The sequence below is a fragment of the Nelusetta ayraudi genome, unplaced genomic scaffold, assembly GCF_046127955.1.
Source record: "Nelusetta ayraudi isolate G7.1 ecotype Tasmania unplaced genomic scaffold, CSIRO-AGI_Nayr_v1 ptg000020l, whole genome shotgun sequence".
Classification (NCBI taxonomy): Eukaryota; Metazoa; Chordata; class Actinopteri; order Tetraodontiformes; family Monacanthidae; genus Nelusetta; species Nelusetta ayraudi.
The window spans coordinates 1,858,862-1,882,214 of NW_027466070.1; the positions used below are offsets into that span (position 1 = coordinate 1,858,862).

Here is a 23,353-nt window from a genome sequence, read left to right on the forward strand (position 1 = left end):
CTTTTAACTTTGGTTGATCAAAGCAAAATTGATTATCTTTCCCGTTTCGTATTGCCATGTCTATTTTTTTCTTCAGCACTACGGACAGCATCATGAAGGGGCGGAGCTTGGTGCAACATTCCTTCTCTCTTATTGGTTTGAAAAGGCCAGCAACAAATCCCGGTTCTCCCTCTCCCTGCGCGCTGGGCGGGACGGGGCGGGGACAGCGGTGGCGGTGGCGGCGGCGGGGCTTGTGTGTGTGTGTGTGTGTGTGTGTGTGTCGGGGGGGGGGGGGGGGGGGGGGGTTACGTGCGTAAAGAAAAGCTCCTACGTCATGTGACCGCCTTTCCCCCCCCCCTCTTTACTCCCATCACCATCATTTTTGAGGGACGGGCTGCATATTTCTGCGGGAACAGCGGCTGGCCTGGCGGTTCTCCTGCGGTGCGTTCAATTTCCAGCTGAACTATTATAGGATGCAATTGACGCGATCTGACGGATTCTAGCAGCATTCTCGACGCAAGAGAAGCAAGAGGTGAGGCGATATTAATCTCTGCATTTTCACCCATTACACTCCACCCTTGGGGTGGGGAGGATAGCGGGAGACAAATACAATAGAAACAGGCACACACATTTTCCCGCTGCGAATCATGGACATTCCCTCAAATCGTGCGGCTTTGCTTGGATGCGTCCGGAGGAGGCGGCGATGCTCCGTGTCGCACAGCCCTGAAGGACGCTTCCCCATCGCCGGACGTCACGATACACCGTGTCCTACTGCAGCATCACGGCTGCCCACCGATACAAACACACATCCAGGCTATTGTTCGGGGCCAGACTGCAAGAATAAATACATTACCCCAATCCGACTGCTTGCCCCTGGTGAAGGGTGCTCTATTCTCTGGCTGGAAGATGATGCCCTTCACCGCTAAGCTAAACAGCCACCATCGTGTGCGCTGTGATTGAAATGTGCTTCCTAAACTGTCAAATGACGCGAAATGTTGGACATTTGTGGCTGTTTTTTTTTTTTCTTCTTCTTCTTCTTCTTCTTCTTCCATCAAGTAATGGAATTATTTGCTACGGCAGCGTTGGATTCATCTTGTCTCGTATGTGTGCGCTTTTGTGGCTCCCATGTAGCCCCCGCAGGTTATCAATACAGTGCAGGGATGACGACAAGGCCACACTTTCCCCACCGCGCATGAGCCACACCAGCTGTGAAATCATGTCAACACGCATTCGTTGTCTCTTTTCATTCCAAGGAGGCTTCTACCAGGGTATTAATGAGACTGGACACTGTAGGGGCTGGGAATCATGATTTAAAAATGGGTTATTGCAGTGCAATGTGTGTGTGTGTGTGGGTGCTCTCACAGATTAGGCCTGTGAATGGACCGTGGCCTGTCGAGAGCGTGACTTCATCAATACTCTTGTGTTCTCCCTCTCGCAGTCTGATTTCATAGCAGCCGAGGCGCTGGGAGTGTGTGTACCCGTTTGCTCGTGGAAGAAAAACTGAGTCGTCGTCGTCGTCATGGCAGGTGAGCCCGTGTCCCTGTCATCCACTGCAGCCCGTCGTCCGGGTTCACTTCGCTGTGTCCTCCTCCTCCGCTAACAAGATGCATCCTGACCAGGCCGAGCGTTTTGTTCCTTTGTCCCACAGAGAACAACTTCCCGCCCCTGCCCCGGTTCATCCCTCTGAAGCCCTGTTTCTACCAGGACTTCAACGAGATCCCCGACCAGCGCCGCACTATGTGCAAGAGGCTCTACTACCTCTGGATCTGTGAGTGGACCTGCGCGTAAAAGTCTGCCGTGTTAGCCGGCTCCTCGTGCTCTGTCCGGTGCCTCGACCTGGCTGCGTGCGCTGCGTCACTTTGTTTCAACCCAAAATATTATGAGAGCCACCCGAGACTCTCCCATAGCTGCTTCGCCAGACTGACCAGTTCCAGGGTCTGGAACAGAGACACTTTGATGATGTTGTCTAGCTTTGTACATGTCGGCTCTATAATATTCTCCTCAGACACACTTAGCCCTAAGCTAATAATTAGACTCACAAAGACACACGCATCTTTACAAATCCTCAAAATCAGACTCATTTCGGGAGATGTGTGATGAAAATGACAATCATCGAATGAATTCATTTTTTTTTTTTAGTTTAGGTTTTTGAAATGTACCACTGCCACTGATTTCCTTCCTCTGTTTTTATCCCACAACTATTCGAGCTAACAGTACTGATCCTCACCGTGTACATTCCTCATGTTTTCTCATCACTGCTTAGGTTTTACCAATTGAACACTGGAATGTAAGTCTGCTGTAGTACTGTACAAGTAGATTTAATGATCCTAAATATGTGATACTGCTATATCTGCTATAGTGTGTGTGTGTGTGTGTGTCCTCAATATTTCTTTTGCTTTAGTCTTTGTTCTTAAAACTAAAGTAGCTTAGAGACAGAAGTGGAAATGTGCGGAGTACTTTCTGAGATTGGTGTGTGTGATTCATCCCGATGAGTAACGCAGCCTGGAGGATGTTTTTATCGGTGTGTGTGTGTGTGTGTGTGTGTATGTGTGTCATGTTTCGCTCATCCGTGTTTTTCTCCTCTGCGACACCGTCAGTGAACACGGCCACTCTGGCCGTTAACCTGATTGGCTGCCTGGCGTGGATGTGTGGCGGTGGCGGCGCCACCAACTTCGGCATGGCCTTCCTGTGGCTCATCCTCTTCACTCCTTGCTCCTACGTGTGCTGGTTCAGGCCCATCTACAAGGCCTTCAAGTGAGCGGGCTAACCCTTCTCTGACGAGACCTTTTGCCTCCTCCTCCTCCTCCTCCTTCGCTGATTGGCATCTCTCACTCCTGACTCTTGTCGTTTCCTCCGTGCAGGACCGACAGCTCCTTCAACTTCATGGCTTTCTTCTTCGTCTTCATGGCGCAGGTGGTGATCAGCATCATCCAGACAGTCGGCATTCCTGGCTGGGGAGTGTGGTAAGAATGCACTTGTGAATATATATATATATATATATATATATATGTATATATATATATATATATATATATATATATATATATATATATATATATATATATATACGCTCGTGATGTTTGCGCTTGAGGTCGAGTCAGAAGTGGGACATCTGCCAGATTCCTTCAGTGTAGCGAGGTGAAACCAGGAATTATTCTGTATGTTGATGTTTCAGATCAGAAATTCACTCAGAAATTCAAATATATATGTATATATATATATATATATATATATACATATATATATGCATATCCAATCTAATATTAGGGCTGTCAGTCGATTAAATTTTTTAATCGCGATTAATGGCATAGCCTCCGGAGTTAACTCGCGATTATTCGTAAATGAATTGAACATTTTTTACCCTGCTCTAAATCTTAACAAAACATTTACATTTGTGTTTGTTATACTCTAGGAAATACATATACAATATATATATATATATATACATATGTATATGTATATATATGTATATATATGTATATATATATATATATGTATATATATATATATATATATATATATATGTATATATATATATATATATATATATATATATATATATATATATATATATATATATATATGTGTGTGTGTGTGTATGTATATATACACATATATACATTTATATATATATATATAATATCTGTATACATAAAGTAGATATATCTACATATCTATATATACATACTGTATATATATGTATATATATATACAGTATGTATATGTATACATATATAACTAGTTTGGCAATCAAAGAAATAATTAATTTGTGTGAAAATGTTAAAACTGTTTTAGATAAACGCCTGAATTGTGGATGTGGTTGTTGCATTGTTGCACAAAGTCAGCAGATGTTAAACATCACGTGAGTCAGTTTGTCCGATACTACTTTAGTATCGGACAAACTACTTTACCGATGTACTGTCAGTCGACAAGAGACAACGCTGTGGTCGGAAACATTTCTCCGTTTCAAAATGTGCCTGGCCAAGCGGCTCTCGCTGGCCGCTGCCCTGCTAATTCTGCTGTCGTCCCACCACCAGCGGCTGGCTGGCCACCATCACCTTCTTCAGCACCAACGTGGGATCGGCCGTGGTCATGCTGATCCCCACCGTCATGTTCACGGCTGTGGCCGTGCTCTCCTTCATCGCCCTCTCCAAGGTGAAATACGCCACCTCCGACTCTCGCCCTAACTGAAACCGAGACGGTGGAAGAGCAACTTCCGCATTCGAGCAGCGCTGGAACACAATCAGCCTAATTGCGTTGTTGCCCAGTGGGATTAGACTCACTAGAGAGTCACTTAAACCGAAGATTTAAAGTGCGTTGCCAATACAAATGTCTTTGCTTTCGCCGTGCAGAGTGGCTCAGTGCATTTATTCCATCGTCTCAGCCAATCAGGATGTATTCAGGAAGTGAAAGAGGTGCAGTGTGTCGCCACATCCCTAATCAGTGTCAGCAAGATGTGGAACTGTGTGAAAACAAAAAATGTCAGTGTGGAAAAAAATATTAGTACAAGTATTCTTTCTTGAATCCAGGCCGTCTCACATTAAAAAACAACCAGAACAACTGCAAATTGACTCTCATCAGATCATCAGTCATCGTCAGTGTTCATAAAAGAATAAAGAAATGGACAAATGCCTCAAAAAATGACACCTCTACCTTCTTCCCAGGTGCACAACTTCTACCGCGGCAGCGGCGGCAGCCTGGGGAAGGCCCAGGAGGAGTGGGCCACCGGCGCCTGGAAGAACCCCCATGTGCAGCAGGCAGCCCAGCAGGCAGCCATGGGCGCCGCCCAGGGAGCCATGCAGCAGAACCAGTACTCGGCGGCCCCCACCTACAACTACGACGACCCCATGTAGGACAGACGGCCGCGTGGGAGAGGTTTCGAAAAAAGGAATCCAGTAGAACAACACTCAGAATTAGGTGCCCTTCTTTTATCACACTGAACAAGGTCATCAGTCATGTTTTTTTTGGGTTGGGGGGGGTGGGGGGGGTCGTAGGATAGTAATGTCTTCTTTTTTTTAAACTATTGCCACCACCCGTAACATCATTTGTTAATTGAAGCAGGATTTGGCCAGTTTTTGCCTTTAAATGTATGAGTTTTTAATGTCCTGGTTCAGGTCATTTAATGCGTCACTTTTAAAACGGTTAATGAGGGATACAGTTTTCCTCAGTGAGGTTAACGCCACATAAAAAGGTATTGTATGCTTCTAGGTCGTCTTTTTCTATTTTTACAAAACTTTTTTTGCTCTTCATTTCAAACGGAACCTACATTTCAGAGTGAAAACAGCAGTTAAAGGGTTTACAGTGAGACAAAGTCGGGCAATAGTGAGGGGAAACAATACATCTCAAATACAGCCGGTGTCGTTCGCCAACATATGCTGAGTAATTTGCGTCCTTCATGCGTTTTTATGGTCAACCCTGCACATTAATGCAACATTTCTTTCAACATTCTCAGGAATTGTGCTTCAGCTGCTCTTTGAGTTTTTCCTGCGTTTTTTTTTTTTTTTTTTTTTTTGTCTCGCTGGGATTTCTTTTCTTTTTTTTCAACTTTATATTTGCACCGGCCTACTCAGTGGTGAAGTCAAACGTTAAGACACGATGCAAGTGAAGCACACAAGAGTATTTAAGATCGCTATTTAAAAATCAGAAAAATAACATTCCAGATCAGTGTGAGGCAGGTTTTAAGCTGTAAAAAGGAAAAACAAACTCATCGCTAGTCATTGTTGTCGGTGGTCGTAGCTCCCCCCACCCCCACCCCCTACCCTCTCTTCCTCTGTGTAAATGACTACTTGTTTCTGGATTTCCAGGCCTCTCGCTGTGTCAGTCACGTGGCTGTTGGTGTCAGTCTATGAGTAGGTGTGTTAATATCGACATTTGTACAAAAAGAAAAATAGATCGTACAATTAAAAACTCAAGCGGGGCCATGAGGGAATATTAGTCCCTGGGTTTTTGTTTGGTTTTTTTGGAGTTGGGTGAGCATCGTCCTGCCCGGCGTCAGGATCACGTACCACAGTATTAGACTTGAAACCAATGTGAAAATACATATGTGAATGCTCGTTACTTCTGAACCTGTGTCGTCTTGTCTGATTGTGATGGTGTGGTGCTCAGTAGGCAGTTTGTCGGATTTTTTTTTGTTTTTTTTCCTCTTCCGTTTTTGAATTTTTGTGTACTTTGGATGGCGTGCGGATGGGTTTTAGGCACATTTTCCTTTTGTGTCATTCTTTCAATGTTTCGTTTTTACACTGGGGGGGCCACAACCTGGTGACACCACCTGGTGAAGTGGTAAAGCAGCGCAGCAATACTGACATAAAGCATATTAAATACTAGGAATATTCAAATGTAGAAATGAAACAACTTGCGGTGTTGTTGAGCAAACGGACGAATCAAAACGGGCCCGTCGTCGTCGTCGTCGTCGTCATCGTCGTGTTGGACACCACGCGCGCAGGCATTGCATTTTTCACCAGCAGGTGCACATCGTGAGTTAGCCGCCTAGAGAGTGAACCGCTCACTCACATGTGCGTCTCTTGTTTTGCTGGTCCTTAAATTCAGAGTGTAAAATACGCACAAGAACCCAGAAGAAACAAGCTGCCGTTATTGATGTTTGGCTGGTTGACATGATCATGGAACGTGTGTGTGTGTGTGTGTGTGTGTGTGTGTGCGTGTGTCTGTGTGTGTGTAAGTATGTATAGTTGTGTAGCCGGTACGGCGGCGCGAAGTTCACTGCACTCCAACACAACTCCTGCTGTACCTACGCTACTCTCCCACCTCCCCATATGTGCTGTACGCTGTTTGACATGTAATATCATGTACTATATCATAAGTAGATCTATATAATTACTTGGGATGAAACTTGGCAAATGTGAAGGAACAGTGCGTGGAAGGCTCTCGGAGGCCGTGTGACTTCTGGAGTGAAGGGAATGGGAATTGCATTTTCTCCGGGGTGGGGGTGGGGTGTGTATTACTTTTGTATTATTTGGTTTTACCCCAATATTAAACAGTTCCTGTTGCAACTCGTTTCCTGTGATTAGTCTGGCCTCAGGTTCTACACACGTACTAGTGGATTGTAAGTCAGTCATTGTACTGAACCAATTTTCCTGCATTCTTCTGCCAAATGATCAAGAATGTAAAATCTATCTTGTCATGTTAGGCCTTTGGTGTCAATTTTCAGGACTGTATTAAAGGGATTATAAGCTTATTAAAAGGCTCCAAACGGTGAAGACGTTGATCTATCTGGATTTTAAAGGTTCTATATTAGGAAAATTGAACTAACAATGTTAACCGTCCTAATCCCATTAACTTAACTCTCCAGGAACATGAAAGTCCCTCCGTTATTCCGAATGCTTTCTCCACTATTTAGAGAGTGCCAAAACAATCAGCTCTTTGTGATGTCACAACGGGCGCCAATGCCTCTTCTTCACCCAGGTGTTGGCTCCTGACTACATTCTTGGTGTCCACTTTCACAGACGTCTGACAATACTTCAGTTTTAGCAGTCTAGCAGGTTGTAAACGGGGCCAAATGGGGTTTCCTTGAGATAGTTTAGGGTTAAAGGTTAATTATGTGAGGATGCTCTGCTTAAGTCAGGGAGGAAAATAGTGAGACCTTATAAAATGGCAGTCGTACCGCCAGGGTGTCATCTCCGCTCATGATGATAACCACAAAGACAATTTCAAGTCTTCCACACGGGAACAGAACAGTGAGGCCGCGCTAGTCTTAAAATTCTTTATTCATAAACTTGATGCAAGTTTACAAATTACTGTACATGGTCAAAACTTTCTTCAAATGCAAAATGAAAACAAAAAGAGAAACCACAGTGAGCTGACTGTACCAGACGATCTGCACGTTGGTGCCAGAAGGATGAAGTGACAGGATGAGATAAATGAACGACTGTCGACACTCGGTCCAGTTAAGAGAAGCGTGCAAATCTATTCACCACAGCATGAAAAAAAAAAATTGAAAAGATCAAACCTCGGTGTCCTTTTCTGAAAGCAGTTCGAGACTGACTGGATGTTTCCTCCACCGCTACACCAGCGATCAACTCCTCCTGACTTCTCAAGCTTAGTTTGGCTTTTCCTTGTTGTGTCTCTCAACACTCCCAGGAACGAGGGTCTAGTTGAACAACAATCTTAAATCTCGATGAGGAATATTTGGAGATTAAAAAAAAAAAAAAAAAAAAAAAGGGAACAAAGTGGAACTCGAGAAGCAAATTAGATGCGACGGTTGTCATGCGAATGCCGTTAACATGTCTTCTAGAATGTGAGAGTCCATCTTCCATCGCTCAGACTAAAGAGGAGAACGTGTCCCTTCGCATTCTCAATTAAGCTTGTTGTGTGTTTGTTTGTTTTTTCATGATTAATCGCCGCAGCGCGCTCACAGGAACTCTCCTTTAATTTGTTTGTTACCTGAGTTGCCGTTCGAACGTCCCTCTGCAGACAGTGTTAACGAAGGAGCTGCAAAGGGAAGCCTTAACAGGTGCAGCGCCGCCGCCGCCGCCGCTGGTACTGAGAATGTACTGGAGAATATTGCATGGTCAAAGTTAGCATTAGTGCAGCTCGGCTGTCTCGTACCCTCTGACAAACCATCCCAAGTAAAGACGAGACGGGAGCCACGCGGAACAGGGTGACCCTGGCGAAGGGAAGTGATAATGATGGCGTGACATCATGGAACAAACAAGTGGACCGGGGAACAGACCACCGACCACCGACCAGGGCATGTGACACGCTGGCTTTCCCACACTAGCGGGCAGAGTTACAACAGTTTCCAAAACAACAACAACAAAAAAAAAAAAATTACATCCAAGCACTCGTCATTCCTTTAGACTCCAATCCAACCCAACCACATCAAGGAACCCCACCGTCAGCCGTGGAGACGACTCTCGCCTCTCAATCAAGCCGGGGTGTCAAAAGAAATAAGGCAAAAACAAACCCCTTAAAAGTTTTAGCCAGGAAAATCACGTCTTAGCACAACTGTCTCTCCTGACGCATCCTCTCCAGGATGTGCACGATGGTGTCCGTCGCTCACCGGCCCCTCAAACATTCCACCAACGAGCTTTCAGGGGGAGGAGTTTACACGTGAGCTGTCCGAGGAGGAAGAAATTGGCTTGTTTATCGAAAGGACACTGAAAATAACCAAAGCAGCCGAAAGGGGGGGAAAAGTCTAACACAATATTTGAATTTTATGTACCACTTATACTTTAAGAGAGGAAAAAAAATGAGGGGGTCAGTAATAACAAGTGCGGAAAAGCTTTAAAAGCCTCAGCATCAATCTTTTAAAATTCCAATGTTAAGAGTTTGAAGAGTCCATTTTTGCTTAAAGCAGCTAAAACAAAAGGTGTTTTTCTGCGCTCATTCCCAGGGGTGTGGGCGGGGGGGGGGAGGAGGAGAGTTTTGTTTCGTTTTTTCCTTTCCTTTAATACAAATGAGCATAACGTGGGAGAGAGAGGGAGAGAGGGGGGGGGGGAGGGGGAGAGAGCGAGAGAGAGAGAGAGAGAGCGAGCAGTGATGCTCGAGCGGCGCGACGCCAGAATATAGTCCTTCCTGGAGCAGGGCGGAGGAATACTTGTCAGGTGATGAGCCAGAGGGAAAAATGGTTTCCATGAGTTAAGATGACGCGGCTCCACTTCGGTCGGAGCGGGCGGGAAACAATCCGGTGGAAAACAAGATACTTTGACCCAAAGGTGTGTTCACAGTGCATAGTGATGGCCCCTCCTTATCCGTCCTCCTTGGGTGGTGTGTACCAGCCTGTGGGGAAACAGGGAGAGACGCCGCCCGCCCCCCCTACTGGTCACTCTCTGGTCGGCGGGAATCACGACAACGCGGCGCCCGCAGGACGCAGCGGGACACGTCAACCGACACTCGCGTGCAACTCACCGTTCTTTTCGTGAATCTGCACGAGGGATTTGTACGACTGTTGTGCTCTAGCAAGATTGTACTGGTTCTGGAGAAAAACAAAGGAAACGGCTCAGGAAACGGCAGTAGTCACACAAAGAATAAATACATAAAAAACAGGGAAAAAAAACAACAATCCATGTTGCTCTGGTGCATTTTTAAAAGGAAACCTGAAAGATTAATTCATCAATTAAAGAAATACATTTAGAAATCTATTTGCAGTGTTTCCCAATTTGAGATAAATTAAGTACATCTGTCTGTCTGTCTGTCTGTCTGTCTGTCTACAACTAGCAGGAGGACAGGCTGTTTCACCGAGTTTTCAGTTCAGTGATATTGGTGATATAATATTGTTGATCTTGTGATTTGTTGTGTTTCTGATCAATGTCTTGACTTGTATCCAGTTTTCAACTTGACAAGCTGAATTCCATCCAGTGTTTCAATGGTGCAAGTACAGGGTGCAATCTGACCGTCTGACCAGTGCCACCAGTTACCTTATTGGCTCCAAACTGCACTCTGGCTTTTCCTTTCACCAGAGTTGCATTTATCTGCATAATGACAGACTCTATGGAATAGGCACTGCTCCAGCCCTGTAAAGAAAAAACAAAACAAAAACATCTTCATTATTTAACCTGTGGACAAAGTGAGTGCAGGCGACGTCACTTGGATGGGAACACAGTCACACTGACGTACCTGTTTAGTGAGGAGTTCCATGCACAAGGCCCCTCCGCCGAGCACATAGCTGCAGAAAAAACAGCAACCAGGGATGAGATGAGTGACTACCAAGCAGGTCCATCGCTTGGCTCTTTTAGAGTTCATGGGGCTAAAATTAATTTTACATTGTCTTCGCTTGAGTCATCTTAGCCATCACTTTCTGATGGGCCGAGACGTTCAGGCCACATCGCCGTGAAGTGCCACTGAAGCAAACACTTCCACTCAGAACACCCAAAACAACAGCGGCCATAGGTGCAATTTCGATTATGAGCGGCCCGACCCTTTATGAGTCGATGCGTTGCCAGCGAGGCTGCTCAAACACACTGTCAGATCAAACACCATGCTTTACGATACGGCTTTTATTTGCTCTCCAGAGTCATACGAGTCTTTACAGCCAGTCCAAAGCAAACGACTCATTGGAACCAAAGTGACCCTTTAAAGGGATCTGCTGGTAACTTCCTAATCCTACAGCTGATACAAGATGACCACAGGAAAGGTCATAACAGGGGCTGATATGGCTGGAGCCGTATTGGGTGTGTGTGTGTGTGTGTGTGTGTGTGTGTGGGACATGGCCTTGTCCTTCTATCTCTCTCTCTCTCTTTCTCTCTCTCTCTGCAGCTTCCATCAATTTACCTGCACAGGTGTGGCGAATGTGCGATTGAGCTGGCGCTGCATAAAAGGCTGCAGGAAGAGGACGTCTCTCTCGCCCGCTCCTGCTCTCGCTCGCTCTCTGCCCGATTGCAGCTGTAGACTTGTGTGTCAGTGTGCTGTGCTTCGCAGGAGAGGAGCTGCTTCCTGATTGTTGTCTAGCTGACCAGCTGTTTGATTACCTTTGAGTAATCTTTTGTTTTTCTCATTGCCCATTCGCAGACCTTTGTTGCTTAATTCCCTCCCCTCCGTCCGGTAATTTATTATTTTGTTACCTCCCACCACTCTAGACTTAAGTGGGAACCTAACAGGGGCCCTTTAAATAAGTTTTCCACTCCGTGAACTAAAGGACTGTGTCTCTGCTGACAAGTTCCTAATTCCACCCCCAACACCTGTGAGCAACATCAGAGGAGAGAATTCAGCAGTGGTGGAGGATCAGCGCGTAACTCACCCGCCGGAAAGGACAGGGGCGACGACCCGTACAAAAGGTGGGTCAAAGGGAAAATTATCCTGCACATTCATAAAACAAAATAATTTAGTCAAACATTTCCCCTCTATACAAGACAAAATGAATCAATCTGTAATAATAAAAAACCCCAAAAACAACTCTTACTTTATAGGAGAAATTGAGCAGAATGTAGTCCACCCCTTCCTTCTCTTTTAAGACCTGCAAGTCGCTATGTAATGGACTGTCTGGGTCTACCCTGCAACAAGACACAGCAAACGCTCAACAATAATCCACGACTGAACACATACACATATGGCACAAAGCTGCGGACCGATTTGAGAACTTACGTCCTTAACTTGACGTGCCATTCGTAAAGGCTGTCGCCGACTAGTTCGACTGAATAAATACCTGAGAGCACAGAGAGAGAGAGACAGGGAGAGAGAGAGACAGGGAGGGGGCTTAATTTCAGTCAGCTGCTGCTGAAAAAAAAAAAAAAAAAACACAACCAGGATGGAGTTCACTGCACTGTACTCACCCGTCTTGTAACTCTGTGATCTGTAGATCTCCCTGAGTTCCTTCATTAGGCGGTCCGAGGCTTGCACGGAACCGGACACTGCACCCTGCGACACAAATTACACAGAGGAAGCGATGAGACCGACCGAGGTGAGAAGATGAAGCCTCAAAATCCTGATGTGCTCATGTCTTGTTTGCAGAATAAACAAAACAAAATGTTCCATTGTGTTGTGGTTGTTGGCACTCACGTTTAAGTGATCCTGTCTCTGGTTTTTACGAATCTTCTCCAAGATGGCCAGATTTTCCATTTCTATCCCATCGTCTTCAGACTTCTTTCCGTCCACTGGCTCCTCCTCTTTCATGTCATAATGGTCCAGGTCTTGGTCCAGGTCGATGTCCTGCTGCCAGGATATCAATAGCAAACAGGATGTAATGGGATCGGACCATTAAGCAGCAAATATTCCACTCCGGTGTCATGAGTAGTTACCTCCCCCATCTCTTCCTCCTCGGACTCCTCAGACGTCACCTCATCCGAGTGCACGTGCTGAAATGCGGAGGACTCTTTTGAGTACGCGAAACACTGCGTCGTGAACTCACACAATGACATTTTTTTTTTCCTCCATCAGTACCTTTCGCTCTTGAGTAATCGGCCCGGCGGGGAGCGGCTGATCGAGCATTTCCACATCCGGATGCTGAGGCAGGTTGTAGAGTCGACATAAATCACAGATGAGGCGCTTGAGCTGCTGGAGAAGCTGTGGGACCGAGCAGAGGGACAGAAAGGTTACCTGAGAAAGACAATCTGCCTGCCCGTGAACACCTGGGCTCCGGGGTAGGGGACCCGTCCAAGGTGATGCTGAATGACCACTCCTACTCACCAATGTGCTGCCCTTCCTCACATCCTCCAGTCGCTCCAGCACCTCGGCCAGACTGGGATCATCAGAATCCACAAACCATATTGGCGGCGTTGAGGGGTAGGATTCCTGCAACACGCGACACACTTTAGAAAGCGGCCACTTTGCAACATGACATTCGGAACAGAAATCTGGTCTGTCATAGTCCAATTTTAAAGACAGTAGAGAAAATGCAAATAGTTTCATAACAAAAGTGATTTTACCCGGCGACAGTGGCTGTTGACCTCAATGAACCACACACAAAAAGGCTAGGTAGCTTCATTAATGGCTCATTGCAGGGAGAAGCAGCAAATCTTGACATCTTGATTTAAACCAGGTGTATATACAAACAGGTATATTACAATGTTAACATGTCACCACACGAATGACTCGCTTGTTGAAGAGAAAAATATCAACAGGGTGTTTGATTGGTTGAAATCACAAAAATGAGGAGGGAAAAAAAGTATGCATTCTTATTTGTTGATTATATACGATGAATTACTTTACAAATACACAAATAATTATTCGGGAATACCGGCCAATATCCCAATTGCCGAGTCTTTGCTGTATTCACAAATCTCTTCACTGGAAATTCATCCTGAACATGTGTTGGGAACCAGCAGCTCTCAAAGCCCAAAGTTTAATCAGTCAGGGTTGAGTTGGATTCTGGATTAACATATTTAATATAAAATAAAATAAATAAATACAGCTTAAATAACTGATAAAAAAAAAAAACAAAACAAAAAACACGGCCTGTCCACTTAAGTGCTCACTGAGGCCCCACGGCAAGTGAATAGGTGGAAAATCTGACTGTGTGTTTGTATTGAACGTGTGGGTGTTGTGATGTTTAGTCACTGTTTGCCTGCCACCACAGCCACCCGACCGCACAAACCGTGAAAAGATTTGGCATCGATGGCGAGTCACGCGCAATTTTCTGACGACCAAGCAGCAAATATTCATGAAGTATAAACAAAATTACTGATGTATTTCATAACAGGAATTGGCTGGCGATCAACTGCGCACAAACGCCAGGCCCACCTGGCGATGTTCGAAGGCGGCGGAGAAAACAACACACGACTCGGCGAAGTGCAGTCCTGCGATACGTAGCTGCGTTACTCCCTCTTATAACCAGACGGCTTGATTAAAGAGGCGTTTAGGTTGCCGTTTTAAATGTATGTAACGGATCGGATCGGTCTATTTGCTGGAGAGAGAGAGAGAGAGAAAAAAAATTTGCGAAAAGGGTCAAAACAACTCAACCCGCCGCCGCCTCTGGCGTCATTTAGCGATAAAGATTCTTAAACATTCACACGAAACGCAAAAACACAGCACTGACGTTCCAAAAGCCGCCCTAATTCTACGATGTTTTTATGGTAAAAGGCTTTAGCCAGGCATTTGGGGGATTAAGTAGGAAGTTACCGTTCGCTGCACTTTCATTAGTAACGCAGTTATTTTGGCTAACGAGACAAGCTAGCTGCGCCGTTAACCCCTGTTCACAGGCTAGCATGAGCTATCACGGCGTCGTAACCGATCGACATTTTTTTTTTTTCGCCCCTCGCACACTTTTACAAAGTGGAATTAGAAACTACGGGGAAGTCGTTTCCCGGATCGACCGGGTCACTCGGGCTTTGCGTGTTTAGACGCAGGACACGGCTAGAAAAGACACCGAAAACGAAATTCGCATTCATGTTGTCAACACGGAACAGTCCGCCGACCGCTTTCAGTTAATAGTCGGTGGCTGCTGCGCTAGCTAGTGCGCAGGCAGCGGCGGGCGGGCGGGCGGACAGGCAGGCTGGCTGGCTGGCTGGCCGCGGGCTCACCGTGATGTTGCAGTGGATGATCAGCAGCTTCTCCCCCGTCACGTTAAACTGGCAACTCAGCTCGTCGGGCTTCCAGTCGATTATTCTGAACCGCTCGTGGTTTGGGTCGAAGATTGACTCCAAAAACTTCAGTTCGGCCTTCAGCCCCGACACCGACATCTTCTGCTCATCTCAAACCACCAGGCCGCTGGCAGAGGGGAAGTCGGGGCGGGATGTGACCGCGCACTCGACTCAGGTCTCCGGATCTCGTATGTTAGCGTGAGAACATCAACAATGGGCTGCAGCCTGCAGGAGGAGGTCTCTCCGTGGCGTGTCGAGTCGCTCCGCCGGCAGAACCGTTCTGACCGGGACACTCTGCAGCTTTGATTCGATTCCAACCGTCTTCAAAGCATCGAGTGCGTCTGCATTGTGCGGCCAGTCAGTGCATTGCGGGTAGTTGATAATATTCAAGGTGAGGATTCCCTTTTGCAGAAACTGACACGCAAAAACGAGGATGTGAGCAGTGATGCTGTGCAACGACTGCTTATAATAAACTGTGAATTGGGTTCCAGGTGAGTCAGTCGATTGGCATACTTCTCAAAAGAGCATCGAGAAGTAACTTCACTAATTCTCCTCAACCTCCTGTTAACCCTCATCCCATAACCCCCCAGTAACCCTGAAGAGCAGGAGAAACAGTCAGAGAAAGTGGATGGAGGAGAAGAGAGAGAAAACAATGATTTTCACTGCTTTCCACTTCAGTGTGACCAGTGCGAATAACACACACACACACACACACACACACACACACACACACACACACAAAATGTTTTAACCATTGGTTGCCTTTTAATGTAGCCCAGTGACTGAGCTAAATAGAAATTGCGAACAGAACCAACATTAATGGTGCATAGCAAAGTGCTCTGCGTGAAGTGTTTTGGACTGACGCTCTTAAAGGTTGTCCTTTAAGCGTGTTAGTTGTGTCATTTCCGTTGTAGATTTTTATTTTAACTTAAAATTGTTGTTTGGTCAACACATACGTATCATATGACCAAGTGTCCACACTGGGCAAAGGAGTGTCTTCTTCCTACTGTAACTTCCCATTCTGTTTTAGCCTGTATTGATTTTGATTGATTGATAATCCCCCCCCCATTGGCTTTCATTTCACTTGACCCAGTGATTACAAATCATCCAGCAAATGAATACCATACTAAATTCACAAAAGTATGATTTTCAACATTTTTTTAATTGTGTTTTTCCGTTTTCTTGTTATATCCACCAGCCAGGGGCAGAGCTTGAACTATCAATTAATAGGTATTATTTGTTTTTTTGTCTTTTGTTGTGCTTATTTTTGGATCACTGTTAAGAGGGGCTGCAAGGAACAAGTGTCACTGTCCACACACACCGGGCTGATTTCTTTTCCTCGTGCACATGCAGCATATTTTTTGTCTTCTTGACGATGTTTAAAAGCCAAAGCATCAACTCTCTCATTTCATTTTATGTGAGGGGGAATCCATTGCACTTGAAGGACACCAGAATGGTCCCAGCGTTGATCATTGCAAGTGTTTCCATAGCTATGCAGGAAGATGGATGTGACGCTGCGCTAGGGTTCCACAAAAATCAATTCATCAGCCATGCAGTGGAAACGTTAAAGAACTGCAACACTTAGTCAGTAGATGCACTGTAGAAATCAACATAACCACTGAGGTAAATACACCAACGGTGGTAAAGCCAATGATTGCTCCCAGAAGACCTCTGGGCCAGCATCTCCAAGCGCTTCTTGGCTTTTCACTTTGACCGTTTTGACCAAGACTTCCATGGGCCAGGGCCTTGGGTGAGTCCCGTTGCTCTGGGGCATCAGACGAACTTGCGTTTCTCTGATGGGCCAGTTTGATGCTGAAGTCTCTCTTGAGTTCTTCTATCTGATCCTCGAGGTAACACACCTTTGCTCTCAGCTCTTTGACCTCACTATTGTTCTTCTTGAGCTGAGTGGTGATTGAGGACATCTCCGGAGTGGGAGACATCGACACGTCATCCTCCACCTCCTCAGTGTCCACGTCGGACTCGTGCTTAGCAGCGACGTTTTTCTCCTCCGGTTTTAAACACAACTCCCAGTCTCCGTCTCCCTCACTTGCATAAATCCAATCCTGCGACATGCTTGGAATTGGAAAAGTCAATGTTTTGCCACTCTCAAAAAAGAATCTAATCTTTTTCAAAATGCGTTCCAGCAGCTAATTCAAGGGAATTTCTTAGCTCTCCAGTGACTTTGATCTGACAGATGACCTCTGCCTTGAATCTGTGTCTTTCATCTTCATAGCAATGTCAGGATAGGGTAAAGCAGCAAGGCCACGCCCACATCGTGTGGCCTGAAGTACCATGCAAAAGGAGACTTGAGAGGTGACCACAGTTTGCATATTAAGTATGGGTAAACCACATTGGAGAAGAAACTGCTGTGAAACAGGTGTAGGTTGTTTGAGGGTGCTGCTAGTAGGGCAGAGGGCGAGATGAAACAATAAAAAGAGTTTGATCATTTTTGCACACATGCTGTTGTAAAACATGCCTGGATTGGATAATTGCATACATTGTTTAAGAAACTGAAAGGATTTTCTGGATTGGCGTACTTCGTAGATTATTTCTTTGTTGTAACAATGCTTCTTGGAAGTATGTCTTGTATAGTTGGAAAGCCTGTTTATCACTCTTTTAAATGGTGTCACACAAACAGCTCATTCTGCTGTTGCTATTCTGTCGCTGCCACTCAGCTGCCTGATTGGCAGCGCCTGTGAAAATGGGTTGCGCTACAGTGGTCAGTAGGTGGAAAGCGTGGAGAAGACGTGGAGAACGTCGTGCTGATTGCTGCACCGACAGAGTAACATCTCTTGGTGGAGGCAGTGTGATGGTGTGGGGTGGCATCTCCCTCACTGGAAGAACAAGGATTGTCATCACAAGCTGTTTGACTCAGCAGAGAAGAGTTGTCACATTTTTTATTTCCAAGAAGCAATCTACCAAACACAAATGTCCTTACTTTTTCTGGTGTGTGTGTGTGTGTGTTTGTGTGTGTGCGTGTGTGCGCGTGTGTGTGTGTGTGTGTGTGTGTGTATATTTATATTGTTTACAGTATATTCCAGTAGATGCAAGTATGTGTTTGGTGGCCTTTTAACTTTAAAATAATGGCACTTTGTCTGCAACTGTGTGCTTGTAGTTTAACTCAGAGAATGAGATGTGATGACAGATTAGATTTTATTAATTGCTCAGAAAAAGAACTCAAGTCATTACAGCAGCTTGAATGTGAAAAAGAAAAAAGAAAAAAAAACATAACTGGCAAACAAATGTACACAATTGAATTTGAGCTTATGAGGTAGACTGACAATCACTCCCACTTTTGGAAGAAATAGTCTAGGTTTGACTTTGAAAGTGCTTCGTACATTCAGCAACAAGACACCAATGTCCTTTTGCAGGAGCCTCATGCACAAGAAATGTAGCACCTTGACAGAGAAAGAACTTTTGCTGGAGTCACAGAGGCTGATTGCTGAAGTCAGTCCACGATGAAGGTAAATGAAGCAAACATCCTTTCCCCACCCACCAGCGGGGGAAGGCCGAGAGGGACACAGCTGGCCCTTTCACCGCTCTGGTCAGTTGGTCTCCTGTAGCTTCTCTGTGCCAGTGCCAGCCCATTGAGCAACTGCGGGGGGAAAAAAAATACACCGTATGCACACAGGGTTGTGGAAGGACCCCGTCAGTCATGCACTGTACAGATCAGTCATCATCGTGTGTCCAACTCTTGTTGTGTTGTGCTCTTTACCTAGTTGTTGTTGTGTTGTACGTCTAATTGGTTTTCAACTGCTCACCTTTGGTTTGCTTCTATCACCACTGATATTTCCTTAGCCGTGTTTCCGTCCATGATACGCAATCTCATTTCTGTCACATTCTGCCCATTCTGTCCAACTTGTCCATTCCTTTGTCCATCTGGTCCCTCTCATAGTAACAGAGCGTGTGGAGGGCATAGGTGGCCAGACTGTGCACTTTGCTCAATACGTAAGCCAGTGCGAGCACCGAGGCCAGGAGACACACAGCGGTCAAACCAAAAGGCGTGCCAACTGTCAGAACTTTAGCACACTGACTCCACAGGGTGTCTGCCGCTGGATTCAGCTTGGAGTTGCTTCGTCCTGCAGCGTCCGTTGAGTCAGTTTGCTCTGCCACTGCTGCAGCTGGAATTGTTGTTGGTGTTGGAGCCGTGCGCGCTCTCACAGCACTGGAGGTCAAGGTCACGCCGACTCTCAGACCTTGAGCGCACCTTCTGAAAAGGCTGCTCCTCGCTGGAGCCTCCTGAAGGCTGCTTTCTCCCGGGTCATCTGTCGAGTCCTCTTGCTCCGTAGGTTCAGTGGGAGCTCCGAGTGTTTCAGCCTCATCCACATTGTTAAAGCCAAAGGTCGTGCCAACTCCTAGACCTTCGGCACAACGTCTCAAAAAACTGAAGTTCTCTGCAGTTTCCGGGAGGCTGCTTTCCTCTGGGTCCTTTGCCGAGTCCTTTGCCGAGTCCTGTTGCTCTCTAATTATAGCTGTAGTAGCGAGTGGTTGGGGTCGCCTCACAACAGGCGGGTCCGGTGGAGGTAACAGAGCTCGCTGTATATCAGGGTCCATCCCCTCCTTGGAGACCTCACACCCAACCAGAAACTTGCGTGGTAACAGTCGAGCCTTCACATTCTGCTCCTCCAGGGTGAAGGAACACCTCTCCCACCTTCCCCCACCCTCCTTTAAATAAACCCAAACATTGTAGGCATTTCTCCGAGACATGCCCAGGTGTGTGCAGGAGGTACATGTTGTGCACCTCTCAGCCGAGACATAGGAGTTCCCAATTTGGACACGCCCAGAGGTGTACTTGAGCTTTCAGGTAACTTTGATCCCAGCCCGTGTGTGGTTTCTGGCTTTGATCCACTCCTGTGATCTCTGCTGTGACGTCCACATGGACAGCAGCTATACCACCACACCACTTAACATTTAAGCCTATTTAAATTTTAGAAGGGTTTGATGTATGTGACACAACAACATCTATTTATGTACATGTTTGAATTATTTATTCTTTTACATCTACATCTATATTGTGAGAGCTTTGCTGTTCACCCTGCAAATCACTCTGGCCTCTTCCCACAGAGTAGTTTCTCCTGGCCACTGTCGCACTTTGCTTGCTTTGTTTTTTTTCTCTGTTTGTCCAAAGCGCTTTGAGACGTCTTTGGATGCGATTTAGCGATGTACAAATAAAAGTTGATTGATTGATTGAGCATCAATCAACATCATGGCGTAAGGAGAATTAATATAAGAGAGCACTCCCCATGTTAAAAAAGAAACAGAATAGGAAAGAGAAGCAGGTAACTGCGAGAGAGATTGCAATGTCAAAAGAAGAAATTAAAAAAAGAGAATGAATGGAATGGCAGTGAAACAGCGGTTTGGATCCTGCTTAATATCTTGCAAGAAAAAGTAAAAACACCACAAAAAATGAAACAGATAACATTTTTCCATCAATTCATTTTAGGTGGTGTATGCAAAAACAAATAATGAAAAAAACAAAACAAGTTAAGACTCGATTACGTGAGATTATCAAGAAGTCAACACAAGTTTTTGAAAAGTTTAACAACAACTCCTCATGCTGCCTACCTCTGCTGTACAAAAACAATCATGAAATACACAGAGCTGACACTAGATGGCACCATTGATGAACGTCTTTCGCCCTCCGACTTGACTTGCACTTGGCCGTAGTACAGCAGGGGTGTGTTCACTGCTGTACACACACCCCCTCCACAAGAGTTGAATAATTTTCACTGTGTGTACTGGTGGATGATGATGTTGGAGGTGGGACTTGAGCTCATTCCAAGACTCGCCCAAGCAAACTTTGCCTGCAGTTGAAGTCACGCGGCGGACTGCCAGGGTAAGTGTTACGTCCATGTAGATGTTATGTGTTTATGTAGTAAACAACACTGAGTGGAACCAGGGGGTTTGAAACTCTCAGTCAGGTTGTTAAAGCTATTGTTAAAGTGTTTGGCCTGCAAACAGGGTTTAAGGCTCTTATTACTGTTTCGATCAGTATGAAGTTGGATCGAAACATGCAAACCTGTTTTGACAGGTTTGCATGTTTACATGTTAATATTACTTCGAACTCAATTTGTGAATTTTTGTGTGTGAATGTAATCAATTATTATTATTATTATTATTATTATTATTATTATTATTATTATTATTGTTATTGTTATTGTTATTATTATTATGCGTAGTAGTTGTAGTAGTAGTTGTAGTAGTTGTAGTAGTAGTATTTTAATTTTATTAAAATAATGGTGTGAAAAAGTTATTTTCTCTTTGGTGCTGTAGTAAAAAAAATCTGAACAAAAGTATCCCACAATTGTTCTTGGCTCTTGTGTTTGTTTTCCTTCTGGTACTTCTTACTATGGTATGATGTTAACAAGAAAAGAAAAAAAAAACTCTCTCATTGACCTACTTTTGTTTGTTCCATAGCATCCCTGGGGAACTTTGCCATGACTACCCTTTGTTCATTTCTGGTCACCTTTGCTCTCCTGTTTATACAACCACCCAGAGTGTCTGGAGGGAAAATACTGGTGTTCCCATTGGATGGAAGCCACTGGGTAAACATGAAAGTTCTCATTGAGGAACTGCATGCCAAAGGCCACGAGGTCACTGTGATACGGGCTTCTGATAGCTGGTACATCAGTGAGCAGTCCCCAGTCTACTCTGCCGTCACTGTCCCCAGCTCCAATGGGTTTGCCAAGAACTTTGAAACCTTTTTGTCTCAACAGTTGGACATCATACTGCAGGGCAGACACCAATCCGCCTGGTCTCGCTTCTGGTCCCGCATGAATTTGAACCAGTTAGTCATTTACCAGTTCACTCAGTTCCACAAAGGAATGAGTGAAATGGTCGACCAGATGTTGGGGGACGAGAAGCTCATGCAGTCTTTGCATGAAGCAAAGTTCGATGTGGTTCTGACTGATCCTGGCGTTGGTGGAGGGGCCTTCCTGGCTCGCTGGCTCCGACTTCCCCTGGTTTACAACGTCAGGTGGACTGTTCAAGGCGAAGCTCATTTGGTCATTGCGCCCTCGCCTCTGTCATACGTTCCTTTTACTGCCACGGAGTTCAGTGATAGGATGACCTTTGTTCAAAGAGTGGCGAATGTTGTGAGATACATAATTGGCATGCGCACACAATTCTCCTTCATAACGACACAGTACAGGCCAGTGATTGCAAAGTACTTTGGCCCTGATGAAGATTACTCAACGTTTTTCTTGGACGCCGACATCTGGCTGATGAGGAACGATTTTGTCTTTGAATACCCTCGACCCACCATGCCGAATATCGTTTACATGGGTGGTTTTCAGTGCAAGCCCCCAAAGCCACTTCCGGCAGACCTGGAGGAGTTTGTCCAGAGTTCTGGAGACCATGGTGTCATCATGATGACTTTGGGAACTTTAGTCGGAGAGCTCCCTCAAGATGTCACGGAGGAGATTGCCGCAGCTTTTGCTCAAATGCCCCAAAAGGTTGTGTGGAGATATTTGGGACAAAGGCCCGACAACCTTGGCAACAACACCTTATTGGTGAAGTGGCTACCACAAAATGACCTCTTGGGCCATCCCAGAACAAAAGCATTTGTCACTCATGGAGGCACAAATGGGGTCCAGGAAGCAATTTACCACGGCGTTCCCGTGGTTGGACTCCCCCTGTTCTTCGACCAACCCGAAAACCTGTCCAGAATCAAATCCAAAGGGGGCGCTGTGATCGTGGATATCGCCACACTCGACAGGCACATCTTTGCGGAGGCCCTGAGGGCAGCCGTTTACCAGCCCTCCTACAGGGAAAGAATGCAGACGCTCTCAAGGCTGCACCGAGATCAGCCCATGAAGCCGTTGGACCAGGCCGTGTTCTGGATAGAGTATGTCATCAGACACAAAGGCGCCCGTCACCTGCAGTCGCACTCTCACAAAATGTCCTGGTTTGTCTACAACTCCATCGACGTCATTGTTGCTTTGCTGAGCGTCGCTCTTCTTCTCGTGTTCACCTGTTTTTCACTCGTGAGGTTACTGTGGAGGTGTGTTGTCGGAAGAAAAAAGGTAAAACCGGAATGATGTCAAGTGTAAAATGTTTGGGAAGTTAAGAATCTTTGTCATGGCATTAAAAACACTACTTTTCCAAATTCAAGTCCAACTGTAAGATTTCTGTGCTTTATTGTACTGTGTGTTCTCCAATTCTCCCTGCTTGCACTATTGCAAGAGCAGTGAACAGATTTCCGGCTCCATGCTTGACTTCTGAAGTGCGTTTCTGCTGTAAATCCATGGTTTGACACCATCTTGTTGCTAAATCACAAATCATCAAACTCCTGAAGCAGATCAGCAGTCTGCAGGGCCACTCGTATTGTAAATATAAATTAACGGTGACGTCATACGTATGCATGTGTTTTACATCCTGTTTTATGCCAATTTACTCTTATGCAT

The 23,353-nt window shown here is 45.5% G+C and overlaps 2 protein-coding genes and 1 pseudogene across 3 annotated transcripts; 2 read left to right on the plus strand and 1 right to left on the minus strand.

Moving 5' to 3' along the window:
* Nucleotides 1-326: 326 nt before the first annotated feature.
* Nucleotides 327-6,985, plus strand: scamp5a (secretory carrier membrane protein 5a). Its single transcript, XM_076027357.1, has 8 exons — nucleotides 327-511; nucleotides 1,418-1,505; nucleotides 1,628-1,747; nucleotides 2,577-2,733; nucleotides 2,841-2,942; nucleotides 4,017-4,134; nucleotides 4,644-6,635; nucleotides 6,666-6,985. Exons 2-7 carry the CDS (start codon nucleotides 1,499-1,501, stop codon nucleotides 4,830-4,832), a joined length of 693 nt encoding a protein of 230 aa, XP_075883472.1. The 5' UTR covers nucleotides 327-511; nucleotides 1,418-1,498; the 3' UTR covers nucleotides 4,833-6,635; nucleotides 6,666-6,985.
* Nucleotides 6,986-7,682: 697 nt separating this feature from the next.
* LOC142888881 (ubiquitin-conjugating enzyme E2 Q2-like) lies at nucleotides 7,683-15,314 on the minus strand. 2 transcript variants are annotated; one of them, XM_076027359.1, is made up of 13 exons: nucleotides 14,889-15,314; nucleotides 13,057-13,161; nucleotides 12,811-12,933; nucleotides 12,669-12,725; nucleotides 12,430-12,579; nucleotides 12,204-12,288; nucleotides 12,016-12,076; nucleotides 11,834-11,924; nucleotides 11,672-11,730; nucleotides 10,552-10,600; nucleotides 10,353-10,448; nucleotides 9,844-9,910; nucleotides 7,683-9,714 (listed from the first exon to the last, which is right to left on the minus strand). In XM_076027359.1, exons 1-13 carry the CDS (start codon nucleotides 15,045-15,047, stop codon nucleotides 9,683-9,685), a joined length of 1,134 nt encoding a protein of 377 aa, XP_075883474.1. In that variant the 5' UTR covers nucleotides 15,048-15,314; the 3' UTR covers nucleotides 7,683-9,682. The 2 variants fall into 2 exon arrangements, with proteins under 2 accessions (XP_075883474.1, XP_075883473.1); XM_076027358.1 differs by having other exon boundaries at nucleotides 12,430-12,582; nucleotides 14,889-15,311.
* Nucleotides 15,315-20,200: 4,886 nt separating this feature from the next.
* Nucleotides 20,201-23,060, plus strand: LOC142888882 (UDP-glucuronosyltransferase 2C1 pseudogene; annotated as a pseudogene).
* The last annotated feature ends 293 nt before the right edge of the window (nucleotides 23,061-23,353 follow it).

Bases quoted from the DNA above. Each gene is read 5' to 3' on its own strand.
- LOC142888881 (XM_076027358.1), bottom strand. From the start codon at position 15,047: ATGTCGGTGTCGGGGCTGAAGGCCGAACTGAAGTTTTTGGAGTCAATC. The intron at 11,731-11,833 runs GTAAGAGTTGTT...ATGAATGTGCAG, and splicing joins TGCTCAATTTCTCCTATAAA to GATAATTTTCCCTTTGACCC. The intron at 10,601-11,671 runs GTGAGTTACGCG...TTTTTTCTGCAG, and splicing joins GCCCCTGTCCTTTCCGGCGG to CTATGTGCTCGGCGGAGGGG.
- scamp5a (XM_076027357.1), top strand. The intron at 2,943-4,016 runs GTAAGAATGCAC...TCCCACCACCAG, and splicing joins ATTCCTGGCTGGGGAGTGTG to CGGCTGGCTGGCCACCATCA. The intron at 4,135-4,643 runs GTGAAATACGCC...CCTTCTTCCCAG, and splicing joins CCTTCATCGCCCTCTCCAAG to GTGCACAACTTCTACCGCGG.